Raw genomic sequence first — 20,231 nt, forward strand, 5'->3', positions numbered from 1 at the left:
TCCAGCCTGACAGCAAGTCCCATGGGATGGGACTGTCTGTCCCCTCCATCGTCTGCCAACTGGAAGGGTATCTCAGCATGCTTAGGTAGAAGTCATGGTCGATGTCTCCTTTATTGGAAACATATTTCAAACTGCGATGGTAAAAGAGGATGGTGGCAGATAAGATGTAACCATTCGCTGAGTCAGTAATTCCTGCCCTTCTAGGCTATTTGCATATGAACACACGGAAAGGCATCATCGTCAGGGGGAGTGTGCAGTGGAAGGGTTGAATGAAAGACTTTGCACCACTCATTATTAGTAAGGTCCAGCCTGTCATCTCCTGGGCTTGGAACCTGTTTTGCAACCCCAGGAAACGAGGGTATGTGCCTGAAGGTGTTTCTGACCAAGAAAGTCCATCGCAGGAGGTCAATTAGGAGCGGGAAGGAAGTGCAGCAGCCAGTGGTCAGGAGTCAGCCAGGTGCCCATCTCCTTGCCAGCAGGCTGGAGAGTCACAGAAGCTCCAGAGATCCCACCTCAGAGTCCAACCATAATTTCTACCACAGGGGGAAACGGCTTTCCCAACTCTGAGTGAAGGGTAGCAGAGAGGCTCTTTGTGATAACACAAGGAAGAACCTTGGAAATGCTTCGTTAACCATGTCTGAGCCACGTGCTTATTAAAGACACTTATGCCTGAGGAGTAGAGAAATATTTGGGAATGTGTGTGCTTTGGGTTTGGTTTGGATTTGGGTTTACAGACTTTGCCAGGTGTTTCTGAGTGCAAAATATTTAGTATTTAGAATGTGACAACTGTATTTTCCATCCAGTTTTTAAGGAAAGGACTTTGACAGGCTTGGTGGAGGTATGTATATTTACATACCTTTGTCTTTGCTTTTTTTGGATTGATGTTTAGAAACTGTCATCTGCGGATGGAAGTCTCAAAAATATCCCTTTCCGGAAAGTTTTGTAGAAGTCAGGCTGGGAACAGAGCGACTTTCCTAAAGCCTCAATCCTTCGAACATCTGCTGAATGGCTTAATTACAGGAGGCAGCCCTAAGAGAGCAGCCTTCTGCCTTGCTCCTCCTCTCATAAAACTTACTTGTTCGTTACTGAAACTGCAGGAGATGTTAGATACAGTGTGTAATAGTTTAATGTGGCTGAATCGACAAGAATTTCAAGCAAAATATTAACTTTTTGCTGAACCAAGGGGCAGAAGAGACAGTAACGGGTCAAAGGAGCAAACTGTGCTGCCTATGGATGGATGTTAAAGCTGGGCAAATAGAGCTGATGCTAAATGTGTCTGACTAGAGCAATATTTAACTACGTTCTGCTTAGTTTTACGGAGCAGACTAATTTATCCCACTTCCCTGGCTATAATTTGCATTGTATTGAATAACAACCCAAGCGGAGCCAGCCCCCCTGACCCTGCCGCTGGGTCCTGCCGTAACCATGCAAGCACAGGATGCTGGTCACAGCCCGTGGACAACGTTCAAGGTTTCATCGGTGCTGCTGGACAAAACCAGGTCTGGCTTTACTCTCCACAGGCTGCCTGCAGCGTTCATGTCCTGGCCCGGCAAAGGAAAGGCATTTCTGAAATATCCAGGCGCCGGGAGTTGCAGGAGGACGGGAGAGCCTGGAAATGTTTTGCTGCTGCTTCGTGCCGGGAATGCTGCGGGTGCCTTCAGCTGCTGCAGCTCCCACCTGCAAATGGCACTCGCTACACCAGTGGAAAAGTGTTTTCCATTTCACAGGGGGATCTGTGTGGGTGGAGAAGCTCATTGTATCCCCTGATGGCTGGGTGTCTCAGAACACAGCATGGGGAGACACACTGAACCAGACGGATTTCTGCAATAGCTTTGCTCATCAGGGGAAGGGGAAGCATGACTGTCTGAGAGGAGTTAGTAGATGCTCTACTAACTACATATTGGTTGGCCTTTCTAGGACCCCTAACTGGTGTGGCAAATCATGACATTTCATTGTATTTTTTATTACTGCTTTTTGTTCTTTTACCCTATTATACATGCATGTACACGTCTCTTTTTTTTCTAACACACTTTTTAGCTCATTCTGTCTTTCTAATGTGTTTGTGCTTTTCCCTGTCAGCTTGTCACATGTCTCCCAGATCCTCTTTAAAGCCTTCAAGACACTTTTATCGATTTGCCCAATGCCTTGGGGGGAGCCTCCTCCCCTGCATATTTGGCTGCTGCAGTGTGTCAGCTCCCGCGCTCACCAGGGTGACCCGGTCCTTGGCTGATCTTTAAGCAAATATCTCTCCTTCTGTGATTTCCCAACGCTCCCATTCTTTTTCTCCCACTGAGACACCTCTCTGGCATAGCACAGTTGATCCCTTCCGCCTTTTTTTGCGCTCCTGTGGCCTCTGGTCCACGATACTCTGACACTAGTGCTGAAACTTCTCCCGACTCGTCTTCTTTTACCCTTGCAGTTCGTCTCAGCACCACAAACTCCGGCTCCCTCCTTGCATCTTTCCCCCAGCGTTGCCCTCTCACATTGCCAAAAACCTCAGGAAAAATCCACGTTATGAATCGACTACTTTCTTTTCCATCTCCAAACCTCTAATACGGCTTTTAATCTCTGACTCTCAGGCCAGAGGTCCCATCTGGCTTTTGAAAGCCTCCTGGGTCTCTAACAGTGTGCTCTTCTCTCTCTTTCTCCACATATTGTTCCTTCCTCCTTCTTTCCTATTACCAGCCCAATATTTCTTCCTCCCTTCTTCTCTTTTAAGCTGCTGCACCAGTGACTTTCTAACCCCTTGCCCCGGAACTCTCTTGTTCTCATCCCTCCTCTTCTCTTCCTCGAGCAAATTGAACACATAATGCTTTCTCTTTTGCTATAAAACCACCCCTTGGACCTGACCTCTCTCTTCAAACATCACCTCATCTCCCAGTTGATCTGATGCACCGCAGGGGACATCACTTCTCTGGCTTCTTTCTTCCTCCTCTCCTTTCTCCACCCCGTGGCATCTCTTTTTGCCCTGGTTTTCAGCTGTGTTTCTGTGTCCAGTGGCCTTCCACCCGGTCCCCCTTTGACCACCTCCAGCAGCCAGTCACCCTCTAAATCTCTTCCGTCCTGGCTTGCTGTGTTCCTCTGACTTCCTCCTAGTGCTTCCCCTGCACCTCTGGGGTGCAAACCTGGGGTCCTTCTGGCTCTCGCTTTCCCTTCTCTGCTCTCCTTTTCTCAGATCATCTCATTCATCTATGTGATCCCGATTCCCAATTCTAAATGCTCATCAGCTGTTGTTTTCACTGTCACCCCCCGTTTCTTCATTCTTTCCCCTTTTTGGAGGCAGTTATTGGTAGCAGTCATCTCTAAAGACGAGATCTGAGAAGGTCTGAGACCTTCTCCTGTATTTCAGCAATTGCTTTTTTTGGCTTCTCAATCCAGTAATGCCTTAATGACTTGAATGCAATGGCCTTTGTGCAGCATTTTAAATGGTATCTCCATCCTGGGTGTAGTTTCCAGGCACCGAAAGCTCCAAACAAACAAAAATATTTATTATTTATGATAACACTACTTATCCTTCCTTTTTAATGTTGTCTTCATCACAGTTACACCTTACGAGCCAGACATCCTGCTGTGGCCAGATCCTCCTAGTGCCGGCTGCTCCCCAGGGAAAGATGTGCCTGGCTGGTGCCGGTGGAGCCGTTATCCCTTCCCATGGCACCGGGACCATGTCCCATGTCCCTTTCCGAGGCCTCGTTAGGGTTTCTCATTGCTTAAGGCCTCAGGCTAGTCCAGGCTGGGGCAGCTCCCCTAGGAAGGCAGCTGAGAGGGTGGCGTTGCGGGCACATCCCTGTGGGCAGTGCGACACCATGGTGGGGGGCCATGTACAGGTCCTGTCCCCCGCCCCGCCGTACCACCACGGTGGCAGCCCAGCCTCGCCGGCACCTCACCCGCATCTCACCAGTGGCAGCCTGGCAGAGTGCGACAGGGATCATGTGCACAGTTCTAACACCTTCTCTTAAACATGTACGTACGTATATACCTATATTTGGATATATACGTAGATATATATAGATATATATGGATGTATCTATATATCTATATAGACATCTCTATCCCTCCATATATATATCTCCCTATATATAATGGGGAGATATTTATTACAGGGGATGTGTATACAAATATATATGTATGTCTATGCATTTACACACAGCTCCCCCCCTAATATGTATAGGGGGAGATATATATGGGGTATACAAAGGGGTATATATAATGGGGAGATATATATTTATGGGGGGTGTGTATACATATGTATGTATATGCATATACACACACACAATATATATATACACACAGATCTATCATCTATCTATCTATCTACACTTCGGGGGAGGGCCCTGTGGAGAAGCCCCCACCCACTCACAGACGGTAACTGCACCCCTCTTCGCCAACCCGCCCCCCTCCCCCCGGCCTTCTTCCTCTTTCTCTTCCTCGTCTTCCTCCTTCTCCTTCTCCTCCTCCAAGGCCGGGCGGAGCAACGCCTTGCGCTGTTGTTTGTCCCTGTGCTGCCCCCATAGCCGCCGGGAGCGGGGGGAGGCCGCTGCGGGGTTGCCATAGCGACATGGCCTAGGCCGGGGGGCGGCCTGCGCTCGGCCCGGCGGGCGGGGCGCGGGTCGGCGGCCAGGGCCAGGCTGGACCGGGTGGGGCGAGGCCGGGCCGGCCCGGCGGCTGGAGGAGGTGTGGGCCCCGAGCGGCCCGGCGGGGGATGAGCCATGGCTTCAGTGAAGGTGGCCGTGCGAGTGCGGCCCATGAACCGCAGGTGAGTGCGGGCCCCAGCGGCCTTTCCTCCGCCCCGCTGCTGAGGGGGCTGCGCCGTCCCGGGGCCGCCGCTGGCGGGGGGAGCGCGAAACTCCCTGTGCCGTTACCGCGGCCGAGGCTGCGGGAGAGCTCCGCCGGGGACGGGAGCGGGGTCTCGGCGGGGGCTGAGCGGCGGCCGGGAGCGCTTCTCCCGCCGGCAGACTGGGGAGCGGCTTCCCCGATGTGCTGGAAGATGGGGGGCTCTTCCGGGAAAGTTCGGTCCGTTTGTCTGATCCTTGGAGAATGGCGAAAAGGCTACTGTGGGAAAGACGGAAACTACTGAGAGGCGAGAGCCTGCCCGGGGTGTACAACCAGGCTTCTGAAATGTGAAAGAAACCTACTTTTTTTGTCTCATGCAGCAACGGCAACCCTTCCTACCTACTGGAAAGAGAGAGATTGTTGTCTAGCTCGTTTGTAATGCCAGCTTTTGTGTAGGAGCCATTATGGTAAAGGTTATTAGTAGGCTGCTTAAGCCTGAAGTATAAAAGAGGCAGTCTGCCGCATTTGCTATGTTGGCAAGAGTTTATCACCCGCTTCCTGAGATGTGCCCAGGAAATAAACGCTTTTCTTAGGTGAAATAAATAAGTAACATGCACAATGGAGTTAATTTTTTATGATATAATCTAAGAACCATACACAGAAAATTATCAGAGTCTACTGGCCTAGCTCTTGCTTCTTCCCTTGTTCTGGAATGATATAGCCAGTTAAAAAGAAGAGTGTTTTAAAAGCACAGGCAGCCAGTCAGGCTCCCACCCTTCCTTTCACTTGATCCGATTCAGGTATTTAAAAAGAGATAATTTGCCAGGTTCTGAAAGTCTGTTGGTATCTTGCCCTTTTCAGTGGGGGAAGGACAAACCTTACAAAAATGAAGCTGACGAAGGTTGGAGGGGGAGAATGTTGCAGGTCAGTTTCAAGTAGTTTAGGCAGTTTGATGGAGGCGGGTGGTTAGAGGTCAGGGTTGGTGCATAATCTTGTCACAACCCCCTGCACCCTCCCCTGAGTTTAACCATATGGTTCTTCGAAATTTTTAAAATTATTCCATATACACACTTCACTTTTCCTTCCAGAATCTCTGACAACAGGTAGCATGGGTCTTTAAAGTCTTGATAAGGCTTGTTATTTGTAGTGTTTTGGTAGCATGGAGAAGTTTTGTTTGTGGACTAGAACCATGATCCACTAAGAGACAGGAGAGAGAGGGAAATGGGAACCATATGGCAGAAGGGGAAAGGGCTGGTAATTGTGATAGGCGCTGGAAACACCAGCTCATAAAGCACGAGTACAATTTTGCAAGTGTTGTGGCAAAAGAATATGACTTGGATAGGGCTAGATCAGAGCGTACCTAGAAAATGATGGAAATCGTGATATGATGGAAAGGAAAAACCTAAGAGCAGGGCAGGCCGAGGCACGGTGTGATCAACACCATCTTTGGCACTGTGTACTGAGTGGCACTGAGTAGGCTGTGAATAAACTTATTTTGAAAACTAGTAAGTGTCTGACTATGGAAATAAGCAAACTGTGCAGAGCTTTCCAGTTCAGGAAGCTGGATTCAGTGCCATGGGATGTTGCTTCTAAGTCTTGATTTTTCACAGGCACAGTTGCTCTTCCCCATGGCACCCAGTACTGCAGCCTGAGAGCGGTACTGGGGTTGGTGGTGCTCTTCTGCTTCATTCTGTGCTGGACTCGTGTGCTGTATATTGTAAAAACAGATCCTAAGCCTTAGAGGATCCAATAGCTTTTCCTATTGCAATAGTGAAGGTATGGTGAACCTAACCCTGGACCAGTAGTCATATTTTGCTCATATTGGTTTCCCTTGTACATGTCTTCTCTCAGCTGTGCTCCCTTCTTCTTTATGGGTCACCGCAGTGTTTTACAGAGGAAGGACCTTTCTGCCAGTTCTAAGGAACTTTCCCAATTGGGTGTTCATGCTGCAGCACTTATTTTCAAAATCTTTAACGTGATACTGTGTAGGTTTCATGTGTGTCTCTAAATTTGCTTTAGTTTGTTCGAAGCTTAATCATATAATGCAGCTTATTTCATGAGTCATTTTTAATTAGAGAAGACAGAGTTAATGAATGGGCATTGGTAAGACTCCTGCATTATGGAGCAGTTGCGCTGTGTGGTGTCATAGCACTGCTAATTGTGTAATAAGTCATGAACATGGATCTTGGAATGAATCATGTGATAGGGAGGGGGTTGTTGTTTAAGGATTACTTGCTGTTCTGTTGCGTAGGTGACAAACTTTAGTCCTTTTTTTTTTTTTTTCCTGCGGTGATTTATTTTTAGGTTTAATGTTCTCTGGCTTGACGTGGAAGGAATTTGTTCATTTCAGTGCTGTTTTCAAAGCCCTTGACCATTCTTCTTAAAGTAGTTAACATCCCAAAGTGTGTTATGCAGAGGTTACACTAGAAGTTTTTGACCGTATCTCTGGATAACATAATAAAAATGATGTCTAATGGCTGTACAGTTACTGCTTTGAAACCAGTTGTGAGTGTGAGCTTAGAAAGTTCAGTTACTTGCTGTGTCTCCATCTTTCATTTGGTTTCCTAATTCAATACCAAATTGCAGTGTCAGACTTTCAGTCCGTGCTTATATTTTAATCTTTCTGTAAAGGGGCTAAAAACCTGCCAGCTAGCAGAAGACTAGGTTTTCTTCATCAAGTAGAAATCTGCTGGGAGGTGAGGTTGGGTGGCTGATGTATTTTGCTCTGGCAAGTTAATGCTTTTGGTCACCATTATTTCTAAGGTTCATTTTCCAAAACAGTTACTAGAAGAAGCACTCACACTTATAATTTGGAGGACTTGGCTGGAGAATCCCATACCTGGTCCCACAAAATGCAGTTTCTCATCAAGATCCTGTTGTTCCTCAGAATGGCCATTTCCTGGACAAAATAATGGGATTATAGAGAAGTATAATCAGCTTTGAGGCACTTTTCTGTTCACTTACTGAACAGATGAGTTTGGGTTACTGGTTACTAGTCACTGTCTGCTGCATAGTGTGAGATATTTGGGATCCTGTTAAGCCTAACTTAATTCTGTCTCTCTGTTTTGTGTTCTGTACTGCATCTGCACAGTGCAAACAAATACATTGCTTTATGTTCATTTGCTCAGAAGAATGAGGGGGTAATTCTTTCTTACTTCCATTCTATGTCACATTTCCTCTGCATGAAACCTAGAATTCAGTGTTCAGGAAAACCACTTTTATACTTTTTTGCCAGGTATATAAAACCATTTAAAGTATGCTAAATAAGAAAAAAATGTTTTGATATTTAATAAAGGAAATATCAACTTCATTCTTTCTGTGACTGTTGCCAGTTTTTACTCCCGATAGCTCTGTTCTATTTGGCTTTTAGTTCATGAAGTGATAGAGGAAAAGAAGCTTTTTCTGATTTTTAACCTTTTTCATCTGTTTCTTGCATTTGCATAAACTAATTATTTAACTGGTTGAACAAACTAAACGAGGGTCATATGCTGCCCTTGCCTGCAGAAGATGCAGCAGACATCAGAACGTGGCTTTGCACTGCAGTAAGTTCTTCTTTCCTGTGCTTATCCAGTGCTCTCAGTGTTTTTAAATGTGTATTTAAATGAGCCATGTAGACTTTCCCACAGGTCTGTTCTTATTTCCAATATAATGAAATAGACATTCCAATTTGATTTCATCTTTAAATGGTCAGTTCTTAACCCTTAGATTTGCTCTCCAAACAGAAGTGGGCGATGGCAGAAACGCGTGTCAGTGGCTATAGTGCTTTACGTGGTTGTACAGTCACTCACAATTACCGCGTGAAGATTAACAGCTTTTATGTTTGATAGTGGGGAGACAAAGAAAATATGTTTTATTGCTTAGAAAAGGCTTTTGTGTGACTCTGGGATTTGTTTGGATTAAAAGCCATGCTTATGTCCATACTTTAATCCACAAATATATTCTGCGTGATTATTCATCAGACATAAGGCTGGCTCTCTTGGTTTTACATTATTACACCTCTCAGTAATGCTTGTAAAACTAAGTAACTCCTCTGCGTGCAGAGCTGGAGTCAGAGTACCTTGGAAATTTAGGGCCAACGTTCTATTATCTTTAAAAATAACTGCTTGCACAATCCAAGCCTTAGTATCAGTAGCAGAGTTTTCAATAGCTCAAATTAATACAGCAATGCAAAGGACAGAGATATAAAATAAGATGTTTCATTTCACAAGGAACATGTGACCAGAGTGTTTTTGTAGCAGTGACAAGAGATAAACAAGTAAACAGCGAAGAGACAGATGAGATCTTAATTTCTATTCTGAATGTTTACAAGTGATTTAGGTAGGAGCGTACTGGGAGTATGAAAGTTAAAATTAACTACCCATGCTTTCTAGAATTGAGAAGAGAAGCGAAAGAAATATATGAAGAATATATTATAGAATTTCTAATGCGGGGAAGAGGGGAATGAATTGGTGTCTTATGATAAATTGCTGTGTCTAAAATACAAGTTACTGTGTATATGTTTCATTTTCATGAATTTATAAAGATAGAGTGTTTTGAAAAAATGTGTATAACATCAGTGTAACACAGGTAGAGTGAGAGAAGATGGAGTGATTACAAGCAAGGACACCTACAGTTAAATATCATATTTGTCTCTGAAGTGCAGGGTGAAATTTTTGCTGTGTCTGTTTCTGAGCACTGATTGTTGGTTGTTGCTCTTAAGAGGTGTCCAGAGTGATAACGAAAACAAAACTCAGAGCTTAAATATGGCCCAGTGTCACAATACTGTCACTTTCTGTACCGATGAGGATGAGCTATTTATCAGCAAGCTGAATTTGCTACTACTTACGTTAATTCTTTGAACTTTCGTCTTAATTATGGAGCTTGTGATTTGATTTATAACCACGTACAATTTCTCTACTATAAAAAGACACTGAAAGATCTTAAGGGTAGGTGAGGCTCTGGTGTGCCCGGGGTGAGCATATCTCTCACTTGCCTCTGCCTTTTTCTGTGGGTGAGTCTGAATCCAACAAAAATCTACTTTGATGCTGAGTTGGCAAGACAAACTATTCTGAATGTGGCTTTTTCACCTTGCTGTACTTTGTGTCCAAAACCTTGAACCCATTTAATGACCTCCAGCAGATTTTTGCCTTTGGAAGAGGATCCAGAGTAGATACACTTCTCTCCCTGGAAGTAAGCTATGCATATATGTATATATAAGGACCTTCATCTGTGTGCAACTTCTGTTGTTAGTGTTGGACCAGTGCATAAAGGTGTAGACTGACCTGAGTTCTTGGATCATGTAAAGTTGATACTAAGAGAACTTCAAGTTTGAAATTAAAAGTGGTTTTAGTTTTGTAAGGTACATTAAGAAGTGGCTTTATTTTCTATTTATTCTCTCTCACCTCTTCAAAAGGAGCGAACGGTTGGAAAAATTTTATTCTACAATATGGTCATGCACACCTTCTCAGGACAGGTCCCCTCTCTAGTACAGAGAGGAGCAGAGGAGTGAGCATTAGCATAACGATGTACACGTCGTCTCTCCCTGGTAATCACTACCTTTGACCTGACCAGAGTGAAGATGTGCTTAACAGATGGGTGATGGCTGGCGATGGCTTGGCGATACTCAGTGGGTATGGCCAGGTTCTCGTATGGGATTAAAGAGCAGCGGGCTGCTTCATTTGTTTGGCCTTGGCAGCTCAGCACAGTGAGGCTGCCAGACATGAGAAAGCACAAAGATCTGGTACTTGTTCGGTTGTGAGAAAGAAATGTAGAATCTGATCCGTGTTTCCCTATGGGTGAAATGAAATGGTGGTTGTATGGCCACACATTTCAAGGTGTAGGACTTTGAGAGAGAGGAAAGGAGAGGTGTGTAGGACACACAGGTGTGCCTCTTCTGATGGGTCTGTTGGTCCCTGGTTTTGATGGTACCTGACCAGCGCTAGGGAGGGCTCTGCTTATTAAACATGATGAGAACATTTTGTTCTTTGAGCAAGGGTACCAACAATAAATTGTGACATAAACATTAGTAATTATGTAAAAATGCCCTGAAAGATTATAAAAGTCTTAGTGATGGTTGTTTATGGCTGTTGTTATTCCTGTCTGTAATTCTGGAATGAAGATGCAATTGACCTAGCAGTGTTTGCTAGGAAACATAGGTGCTATGTATTGTGAGACTCCTCTAAATGATATCTATGCGGATCATATGTTTGAGAAAGGGATGTACTAAGCTGTGTTGTAAGGCTGCAAGCAGACCATTTGAAAATTGAGGAAAGGTTGGAGAACTTGCTGTTGCAGCAAATGAGGTAGAAGTGTGACAGCTTGCTCACAGCAGAGTGTTGACTCAAACTTGTAAGGACTAGAAAAGAAAAAAACAAAGAGCCTAGTGGGCTTACAGAAAAGTCTTGGTTGTCAGTGGCAAGAATAAGGAAGAGGTGACAGGAATCTTATAATGAATATAATAGCATGGTAGATGTAATATAATAGCATGGTAGATATAATAGCATGGTTTTAGGTTTTAAGATTTTTATTTTTTTTTGGCATAAGGGTAATAAATCGTAGTAGATAAGTAGATCAGGCGTGCTTATGTAGGAATGGAAGAAGCAGCAGCCATGAGGTGGGGGGAAAACAGCCAAAGTTATTTTACTCAGTAGTTTAAGGAGAACATTGCAAATGTAAAGCAGAACAGTCACTCTCCTGAAGAGTTTTAAATTGCAAATAGTCTAACCATGTGTTTCCTAAGGGGTGGTAAAATGCAGTATTGAATGTGTTAAGGAGCGGGGTCTAATGAGAGCATGGCCTTTGCTAAAATGAGAAGTTAAAGCCAAATAGAGAAGCCAACACCAAGGATGATAGTTGGCTGGGAATTTGTATGCCACAGGTCAGGATATTCTAGAAAAACTTGTTGGACTCTCCTTAGGCTTTTCCACAATAGCAAATGTCGGCAGTGCTGAAGCAAGCTGAAACGTAAGGGTGTGAGCAATAGGGAATGCCAGCACTCTCTGGTGGTTTGTTTCTCTAGAGTTTCTCCCTTGTGTTAAAGTATAAGGTTTTTGAACATCAGTGGCTTGTTTTCCTCTTCTTTCTGTGCCCTTTTTCTCTGTAGTTAATCTTTGAAGTTTTTCCGCTTAGAAATGAATTTGAATTTAGGAGTGCGCTACAATCACAGTGCAGTTCTAGTTTGCAAATATATTGCAGAGCCAAACACTGAAGCTGTGGTTGGTGTTTCCCCCAGCAAGCCCCTGGGTCAGTATCTCCAAAAGTCCTGTTTCTGGAACCTTCCTATCTGAATTACGTGGGAAAAGATCAACAAAAATTACAGGAATCATCGATTCAAAAATTATCAAGCTAAATTTGTACTCTATGTGTTATGACTACCGTAATAGATTAGGAGATGCAAATCTAGAAATATTTGCAGGGCTTAAATGTGGAAAAGAGGAATTAAATATTTAGTTATGTCTCCTTCATAATATCTTGGGAGTACTGGAATGAAGCTAATAATGGATCAGCTTAAACAGTATCTAAGGAATTACTGCTAATGAGATAGTGCAGGTTGTGGAAGAGTCTCCCGAGGGGAATGAAAGCCCAGGCAGTTGGGAAGAGCTAATTCCTTTGAAGAAAGTCATTGCAGGAAATGATCTTGCTTGAATGGGAAGGTGAGACTAGACCTGGGTGGCTTCTAAGTAGCTCCTGTGCTTGCTGTTCCACCCCTGACCTCCTCTGCAGTGGTTTTTGCACAGCGTTATACACAGGAGAGAGAATAAACAGGGTATATGCAGTCTTTAAAATGGGATCTTGCTGCTTTCATCTATCGAGCAAGATGTACCGGGGAGGGAGAGCCCCAAGTGCAGAGCTGTGTCCTTGTGCTGGTGAGCAGCAAAACTGGAGCAGACGTGACCGCTGCAGAAGGAGCTCTGTGGACTTTGAACAAAATAGCGGCTTCCTATCAACTGAAGAGTTAATGGCCGTGACTGACAGTGAATCTTGCGTAAACCATCCGAGATCGGGAAGCTCACATATAGCCTCTCTTTACATGTGCTTATTTTTCTGTCCTTTTTAGTGCTTTAATGCAAATACTTCAAAAGTTTTTCAAGCCTGTGGGATTTGTCACAATTGCTACCTTGTCTCCTCTGTCCCCCGCCCTAGCATTGAAGAACAAAGGCCTGCCAGTGCCAGCGGGGCCGGAGCACAGTGGCAGCGTGGGCATATGTGGGGCAACAAATTAAACTGGGCTCACTTATGATTTCTAATCTCCAAAACTTTATGATCTTAAACATTTTTAACTTGAAAAATGAGTTTTAGAATAGTGTTTCCTAATGAATTTATTTCAGGATTATCAAACACATTGCCAGGTTACCTACGCATGTTATATCACTAAAATAATGAAAAATAAAATACTTTCAAACTCTGCCGGTCTCAGGGAGCTCTCAACAAAAAGCAGAGAAAACAGTAACGAGTCTCTCTGTATTGTAGCTTTCCCAATGAAAGGAAGCAAGAGAAAGGTGAGTCTGTCGATTTCTGAGGCTTTGTTTATTTGAAATTAAGACCGGTTTTGAAATAAATGGGATTAGCGCTCAGCACTTTTAACCTAGCTGAGCTCTTGGACTCGAAGACTCTTAGAAGTCTGAGTATCTGAAAGGCAGGTATTGTTGGTAAGAACAGCTGACTGAATTGAAGAGCAAAGTCCTCTGTTTTGCTGTAGCTATGAATACAAAGACAGGGTTATTTATTGAGAGAGGGCTTTTCAGAGTTATCTAACAGAAAGAGGGTGTACATGGCACTCGGCATTTTAATTACTGATGGGCTGAAGTTCTTATTGTTGAAGACTTAGACACTTCAAATATTGGCTTTATGAAGACTCCTCTCCAAAGAGTTTATATTGTAAATTCAAAGCAGCAGTGAAATACAGAACCTGGAGTACACCCATCATTTTTCTGTATGCTTACACATTTGAAAGATATTTGTACTTAGATAACTGAAGTCATCTGTTGTTGAATCCAGATTGCTTGTATGCGTCTCAGTTGAGGAAAGGAATGACAGAACATCAGCCTTACGGGTTACTTGTGGGGCTAATAAATCTGTGAGGTCAGGCACATTTTTTTTTTTCCCTCTGAATTTCTAACTTGAGGACCTTCTGCCACGAAAGACAAGGGCACTGCAGGGAAACAGTGTGATTTCTTTGGATTGCATTTTGCTGTACACGAGAGTTTAAGCCAGTACTGTCTTTATGACCTGGAATAGCAGGAGTAAAAGAACAAACCAGAAGAAACAAGATAGTAAAAGCAAACTATCACAGGGACTAAAATCTAAGAGTCCTAGTGAAACTTCATAGTGTCATAATAGTTACAATAAAATTCCATGCTGTCATTCAAATCAACTTAGTTGTGTCTGAGGTTATATTTTATGTTGCTTCTGCCAAAGGTGGGCTTCTGCTACATTTTCTTAAAGGCTGACATCAGAAACGTGTAAGAGGGTTTTCGCACATGGATATCTTAAAACTTAGTATGCAGGACTAGTTCCTGCTGGTAACGCCATTACTGAGCCTGATCTGATGCTCCATCTATGCAGGCAAAGCAGAAAAGTCATTGTTGAGGTAGTCTGCTAATTGAAGCTTAAATATTTTTCAAGTGATTATGTGATCGTTGACCATGGTGTGTGTGGATACAGAAAGGTGTCTTGGTTTTTTTTTTTTTTTTTTTTAAAGCTAGCTGTTGCTGATGATTTATAAATTTGCTGATGTGGCTACCTACTAGATGTGATCTGAGGTTTTGGGAGGTGAAATCTGCCTGTAATGCTATGAAAAACACAAATTTAAAAGCCAGGTCAGGTACTTGATTTAATGTACTGACCAGTCTGTATGTGTTACCATGAGTGTGCATAGTTTCCCCCAAAAAGCTAGTTATCATTTGACAGAAGACAGCACAAGGACACCTGTATGCTCATTTCCAGGAGAGCCTTGCTGCTGTAGATTAAACTACTGCTTTTCAGTATTGCTGGTAAAATTTATTCTTATGGCTAAAGGAATTTGATCTAGGTTGTCCTTCGTACAAGAACTGCTGGGTGTGTACTAGTATGGAAGCTCAGGGAATATTTCTGTTTCATGAGATGTACAAGATTTCCCCTGCTTCTGCGTTCTATGTCACTGGCTTTATTATTCTGGTTTCAGACGCATTGTGAAGGAAGTTCTGGGAGTAGCAGAACTCTCTCATTTAACTATTTGCAAAGTTCGCCAATGCTGCTTATAAAAACTGGTATCACAAAAGGGAAAGTGGATATCATTGTAAGTCTGCGCTAGCTAATTATTGAGATTACATTGATCACGAAAAACCTTATGCCCACACAAAATGTGCTTTACGACAAAATTCTTTTAAAGTACCAAGTATGCACACAGTTTCTTTCTCTTCCTGAGACACAATCGCAATTGTGTTCATAGAAAGCTGTTTCTTTTAACTTCAGTCCCCAGGAATTTTTTCTGCAGTTTTCTTATCTGGCTTCTTGAGGTGAAACTTGAGAGATTGCGCAACCCGTCTGGCAGCCAGTCTGCTCCCATCTAGCAGCTTTTGAATCTGTTGGCTGATGTCAGCCGGATTTGACAGCTTGGTAGAGGTCTCGAAGATAATGAAGATGTGTTGTTCGGACAGAACGGGAGGATGTAAAAGAGTCTGCAGAGCTCTCCGGAACATGGTGGAGGCTTCAGCCCCTACCAGCTATTGGAGAATCCACCTAGGAATCTCTTCACAAACTGAGTCCAAAGGGCATCCCATTGCTGTTGTGCTGCTGGGTGTACAATGTGGAGTTGTTGACTTTTAGACTATATTAGTGTAAACATGGCTTCAGTCATTTAATTACTGGCTTGTAGCCACGTTGGTCAACAGCATGGGGTCACTTTGAGCTCCGGATATGCTGGACTATTGCCTTGCCATGAAGGCAACAGTGATTTTTATACAGTGTCATCATGTAGTACCGGTGATTCAAGCCACAGTGGATTCCCAAAGTCTTGTGATTAAATCGGATTGCTTGACTTGTTCTGGTTTTAGGTCTCAGCCAATATTATATTTAAACTACTTGTTATTGATGTTTGTGGAAAAAATTACTTTAACCCAAAAGGTAATGAAGATGTTTTTATATACAGACCACCAGATTTGTGTTTTTAACTGCACCTGGATATGGAATCACGTTTTAAAAAAATGTACTTTCTGCAAAATGATTCAAAAAGCATTGAAGGAAAAAAAACCAAACCAAAACAAACAGAAAACAAAACCAAACAAAAACCTCTGGATAGGAAAGAGAAATTGTGAGGTATTTGAGATTGCACCATCTTTACTTTTCCTGTGGTTACAGAAAGTAACAAAGTATTTCTTGTAGTAGGGTTTTTGTTTGACTTTAAGCATACTGTTGAATTGAATGTTCCTCTTTTAAGAGTTACTCAAAGGGAAGTGCTCTTGGTCTGTGTAATTCGGTGGGGCATCAGGGCAAACATACAGTTAGTGTGTTACCAAGCTACAAGAAAAAGTCAGGTTCTTTCTGTTGCACTCTTTGTGCATGCTTTTCAGTTAAATCTACCTTGAATTCTTCTGGTCATTAGGCAACCCGTGTGCTTTCACTGTGTGACCCCAGAAATACCCCAGTAGTGAACAAGCAGAGTGATAAAATAGGAAATTTGTAACATTGTGCCTAAAATGTGAATATAAGAAGTAGCAGGCACTTTGATGAAAAGAAAAGCCATTGAGCACGGTTGAGTTGCTTTTACAAGTGCTCAGACTATGGTTTTGAGTAGTTGAAAAACAAAATCGCACATCTGCTCTTCAGTGTAATCATTTCCCAATAGACATTCCATTAGATGTCTACAGTTAGGTGAATTTCCAAGAGTATATTTTACAGACCGTCTTTCCATTTTGACACAGAGATGCTCCGCGGGCATTTGAGGCACTGCCTGTGTCCTTGTCCGCGCAGCCTCGGAAGTCTGCTGAAGTGTTCTTTTGAAGCACTGTTTGGGAAAACTGGTTGTACTTTCTGTCCTGTCCTTTTCGGTTTTCCCCTCCCACCCCCCAGATGAAACACATCTTTTTCTTCCTGTTCTCTTTTCAGAGTCATGTCTGACACGTGTTACGGTAATCAGAACTGATTCCCATAGTATCAATTTAATGGAAAACAATATCACGATTTTCTAATGGGATAAGCTATAATAAGTGCTCTAGTGTCTGAATAACGCAGAGGAGATTAATAAAAAGTCACTGTTAAAAATCTTAAGCATCCACTGAAGAGCCTTAGAGATGAATTTGGGAAAAAAAATAAACACATTTTGCATGTCTGTAATAGGGATTTTTCTAAAGCTTCCCTTGTTGATTTATAATTGAGGTGACAGTGCTTTTCCACGCTTTTCTCCCTTCTCTCTGTGGTAGCATCTTCACAAAATCTTGTGGAGGACTGGGTGAGTGACGTAATGATTGAGGGTCGTTGAAAGTTGCCTTGAAACCTGGAGGTACTGCTAACATTTGGTTGCCTGTAGTATGGTATTGACTGAATGCCCATGGAGGAGCAAAAACCGCTCTGGTCTTTTCTCTGAAAATAAGCAGGGAATATAAGGGAAGTAGGGGAAGAAACTTGACGTAGAGATATCTACACTGCAGCTTTTTCCGTGAAGCTGCCATGTTTTGATATAGCTGCTGAATCATCTTCAGTTTGGGGCAGTTTTTCATAACCCATGTGTCCCTTGTGATGAAATTATTAAAACTTTGCCCAAGTAAACCATTTATCAAATTATCCCATTACAAGACAAGTATACTGTCCCCTTGCGATTAATTACTAGATGACTAGCTGAATTTAGCCATAGCAGAGGGTTAATAATAGCACTGGGCTGATGTATTTCCTGGGGTCTGTGCCAAGAAACTTGCCTGCTTGATCACTTTGTAGTTTGGTTAGGAGCCACGGGATCACGGGTTCTAAGTTTCCTTCCCTTGTGATGCTGGAACTCCACGTGGTGTATGAAAGAACAGGGAGAGCAGCCCAGAGGCTGACCCTAAACACTGCTGTGGGAGCAGATTGGGCTTCGGGGGAAGCAAGCTTGCTTAAATCATCAAAGCGTTAATTGTGGACTAGTTTTGGCAGCCGGCCCCTTTACGTTGCTTTGTGATGAGAGGGGTGGAACTTGCAGGGGCAGAGGCTTTGGTTAGTGGCTGGGGCTTGTCTCTGGGCTGAGATAGGGCTGGTGGTTCCTATGGGTGCTGGAGAAGCAGCTGGTTGCAGTAGGGTTCTCCTAGCCCTGAAGGTTCTTGGAAGGGTACCCAAAACTGCAGTGCAGCTGTTTACAGCCTGAACCTTTAATTAATGTGGAACTTGCAATCAAAACTTTTTGAAAGGGACTCAGCCCCTGCTGAACTGCATTAAATGAGTGCCTGGAAATAACTGGCATCATGCAAGCAATTGGTTTTTTATGAGATCCTCTCAAACTCTTTATGTGTACAATAAATTATATTCGGCTGTCTCATATTAAAATGAAGCTTTAACATTTGATTCCTGTTAGTTCTTTTCACTTCTCTCAGGTTGGCTTATTGATTCTGATCATAGTGTTCCTGTTTTAGGTTGTCTTCTCCCTATCCCTTCCCCTATGAAAACGCAAGATTTTATTTATGAATCTTTTTTATTGGCTAGTCCTTTACAAATTGTTGTGGTTTTGGTTTTTTTCCTCATTCTTTAGTAACGTTTAGTAATATTATCAGTGTTATCACAAAAATTAATGACTGGAGGATTCTCAGAATTTTATGTAGCTCATATATGGGTGTTAGATTTTTGTAACAGAATGTAGACTTTTTGTAAACATTTTGTATCAGCTTTCCATTATTAAGTATCTTTTAGGTTTTGTAATATGGAGAGCTGGCTAGGTCTGGGGGGAAGAAGCACCAAAATATTTTGTTATTTCGCCTCATACACCTCAAGCATGAAGAAGTCTAGATAAAAAAGCAATAATTCTGCCCCAAACTTCTTCCTGCCTAGAGTCCTTCCATACTTCCTAGAGGAAGCAGGTTACAAATTATATTTGAAACAAATTTTCATAGTAAGATAGACCATTTAATTGGGCCACATTACTTATTATACCTTTGCTGAGCAAATCGTTACAGGCAGGTAGAGACTGTTGAGGAAGCAGGATGAATGGTAGCCATCCATTACAGTAACAGGCTGCGTTACTGCAATGCCAAAGTCTATTTCCTACTAAAAAATACCATTGGAAACTCTTTCTCCATTTCCTTGTTTATTACGCATAGCTATATTTTAGTATTTCAGTCTCTTAACTGTAGACCTAGTAAAAGCTACTAAGGGTGACAAGGAAATGACTAAGAGGTATCTCTTAAGGCATGCCTCTAACATTTTTCAATGGTTGATCTAAATTCAGTTGTATAATTAATGCTGTAATTATTACAATTATATATTTTGTTAGCTTAGAAAATAACTTAATGTGTTGATATTTAAATAAGCACTTTTATTTGCCTAATCTTTATTCATCAATGTAGATTTTTAAAAGGGGTTTGCTTTTCTTTAGAATTTCTGCTGGAAAACGGAATGTGAATAAAGGATAGCTGCACAGTCAACCGAGGAAGAAAATGTCACACTAAAATCCTGAACTTGGGTCTCCTGTTACTAGGACGAAGTTTCTCCTTTTTCATTTTTGGTTGGTGCAAGCGGGTATCCGGGAATCACTGAGATACCATGCAGCGTGGTAAAGCAGCACTTTATTGCCTTAAAGCCCTCTGCTTTCCTTTGCACCAGTAGGGCACGCCAGTTTATCTGGTGACTTAGCAGGTGGTTTTGGAACAGGCGTGTCTGTTAGCATTTGGGGAGTGAGGTTTTGTATAGTGTATATAGCAGTCTTCCTCTCCTGCCTTCTTTTTTTTTTTTTCATGTACATGTTTTTAATAAATAGCACAGGAGATGTTGTGCTCAAGGTTGTCATTCAAGAGCAGCCTGTATTACTCTTATGACTAACTATAATGAAATCCCATCTCTAGCAAGCAGGTTGAGATGTGCTGGTTTTAGATGCGAAGCTAATGATTTTTTTATGATAGTTTTGAAAACGGTGAGAAAACAACTGATGTGAAATAGCTGTGCGTGCATGAAAACACTGCTGCGGAACTGGAGTTTTTTCTTCCTGGAATCCCTTGGTAGCAGAACCTCTCTCCTGCGCTGCCATGGTCTGTCACAGCTCAAAAAATACGTTGGATACCTCATTTCTAAAAGAGTTTTAAAATACTGGGGTTTTGTGGTTTAACTATTTAGTCCCTGTTACCTAGGCTATATGGGTGAATGGGAACTGCTGGTACTCGGATGGTGGTAAGAGGCCAGGGCTTATCTTGGAACGTTCTGTTTCGCAGTTCCTTAGAGCCACATAATTGACTTCCCTGGGCTTTGGATCAGAGTGCTTCAAATTAGGAACAAACCGCTTAATTGACTTGCAGAGTCAAACTTCTGAAGCAGGTTTCCCTAAGCTG

At 42.8% G+C, this 20,231-nt stretch overlaps 1 protein-coding gene across 9 annotated transcripts in view; it reads left to right on the forward strand.

Moving 5' to 3' along the window:
* The first annotated feature begins 4,565 nt into the window (after positions 1 to 4,565).
* The window catches only part of KIF16B (kinesin family member 16B), a 139,713-nt gene continuing 124,047 nt past the window's right edge, over positions 4,566 to 20,231 (forward strand). For 7 of the 9 annotated variants that reach the window (XR_012585903.1, XR_012585904.1, XR_012585905.1 and 4 more), the window contains exon 1: positions 4,566 to 4,756. Coding sequence is in view for 6 of the 9 variants with exons in the window: in XM_074578426.1 (XP_074434527.1) it covers positions 4,710 to 4,756 (47 nt within the window). In the remaining 3 variants the exon portion in view is untranslated. The remainder of the gene's footprint in view (positions 4,757 to 20,231) is intronic. The other 2 variants (XM_074578430.1, XM_074578431.1) reach the window with 1 other exon arrangement.

Source organism: Larus michahellis, chromosome 3, assembly GCF_964199755.1.
Source record: "Larus michahellis chromosome 3, bLarMic1.1, whole genome shotgun sequence".
NCBI lineage: Eukaryota > Metazoa > Chordata > Aves > Charadriiformes > Laridae > Larus > Larus michahellis.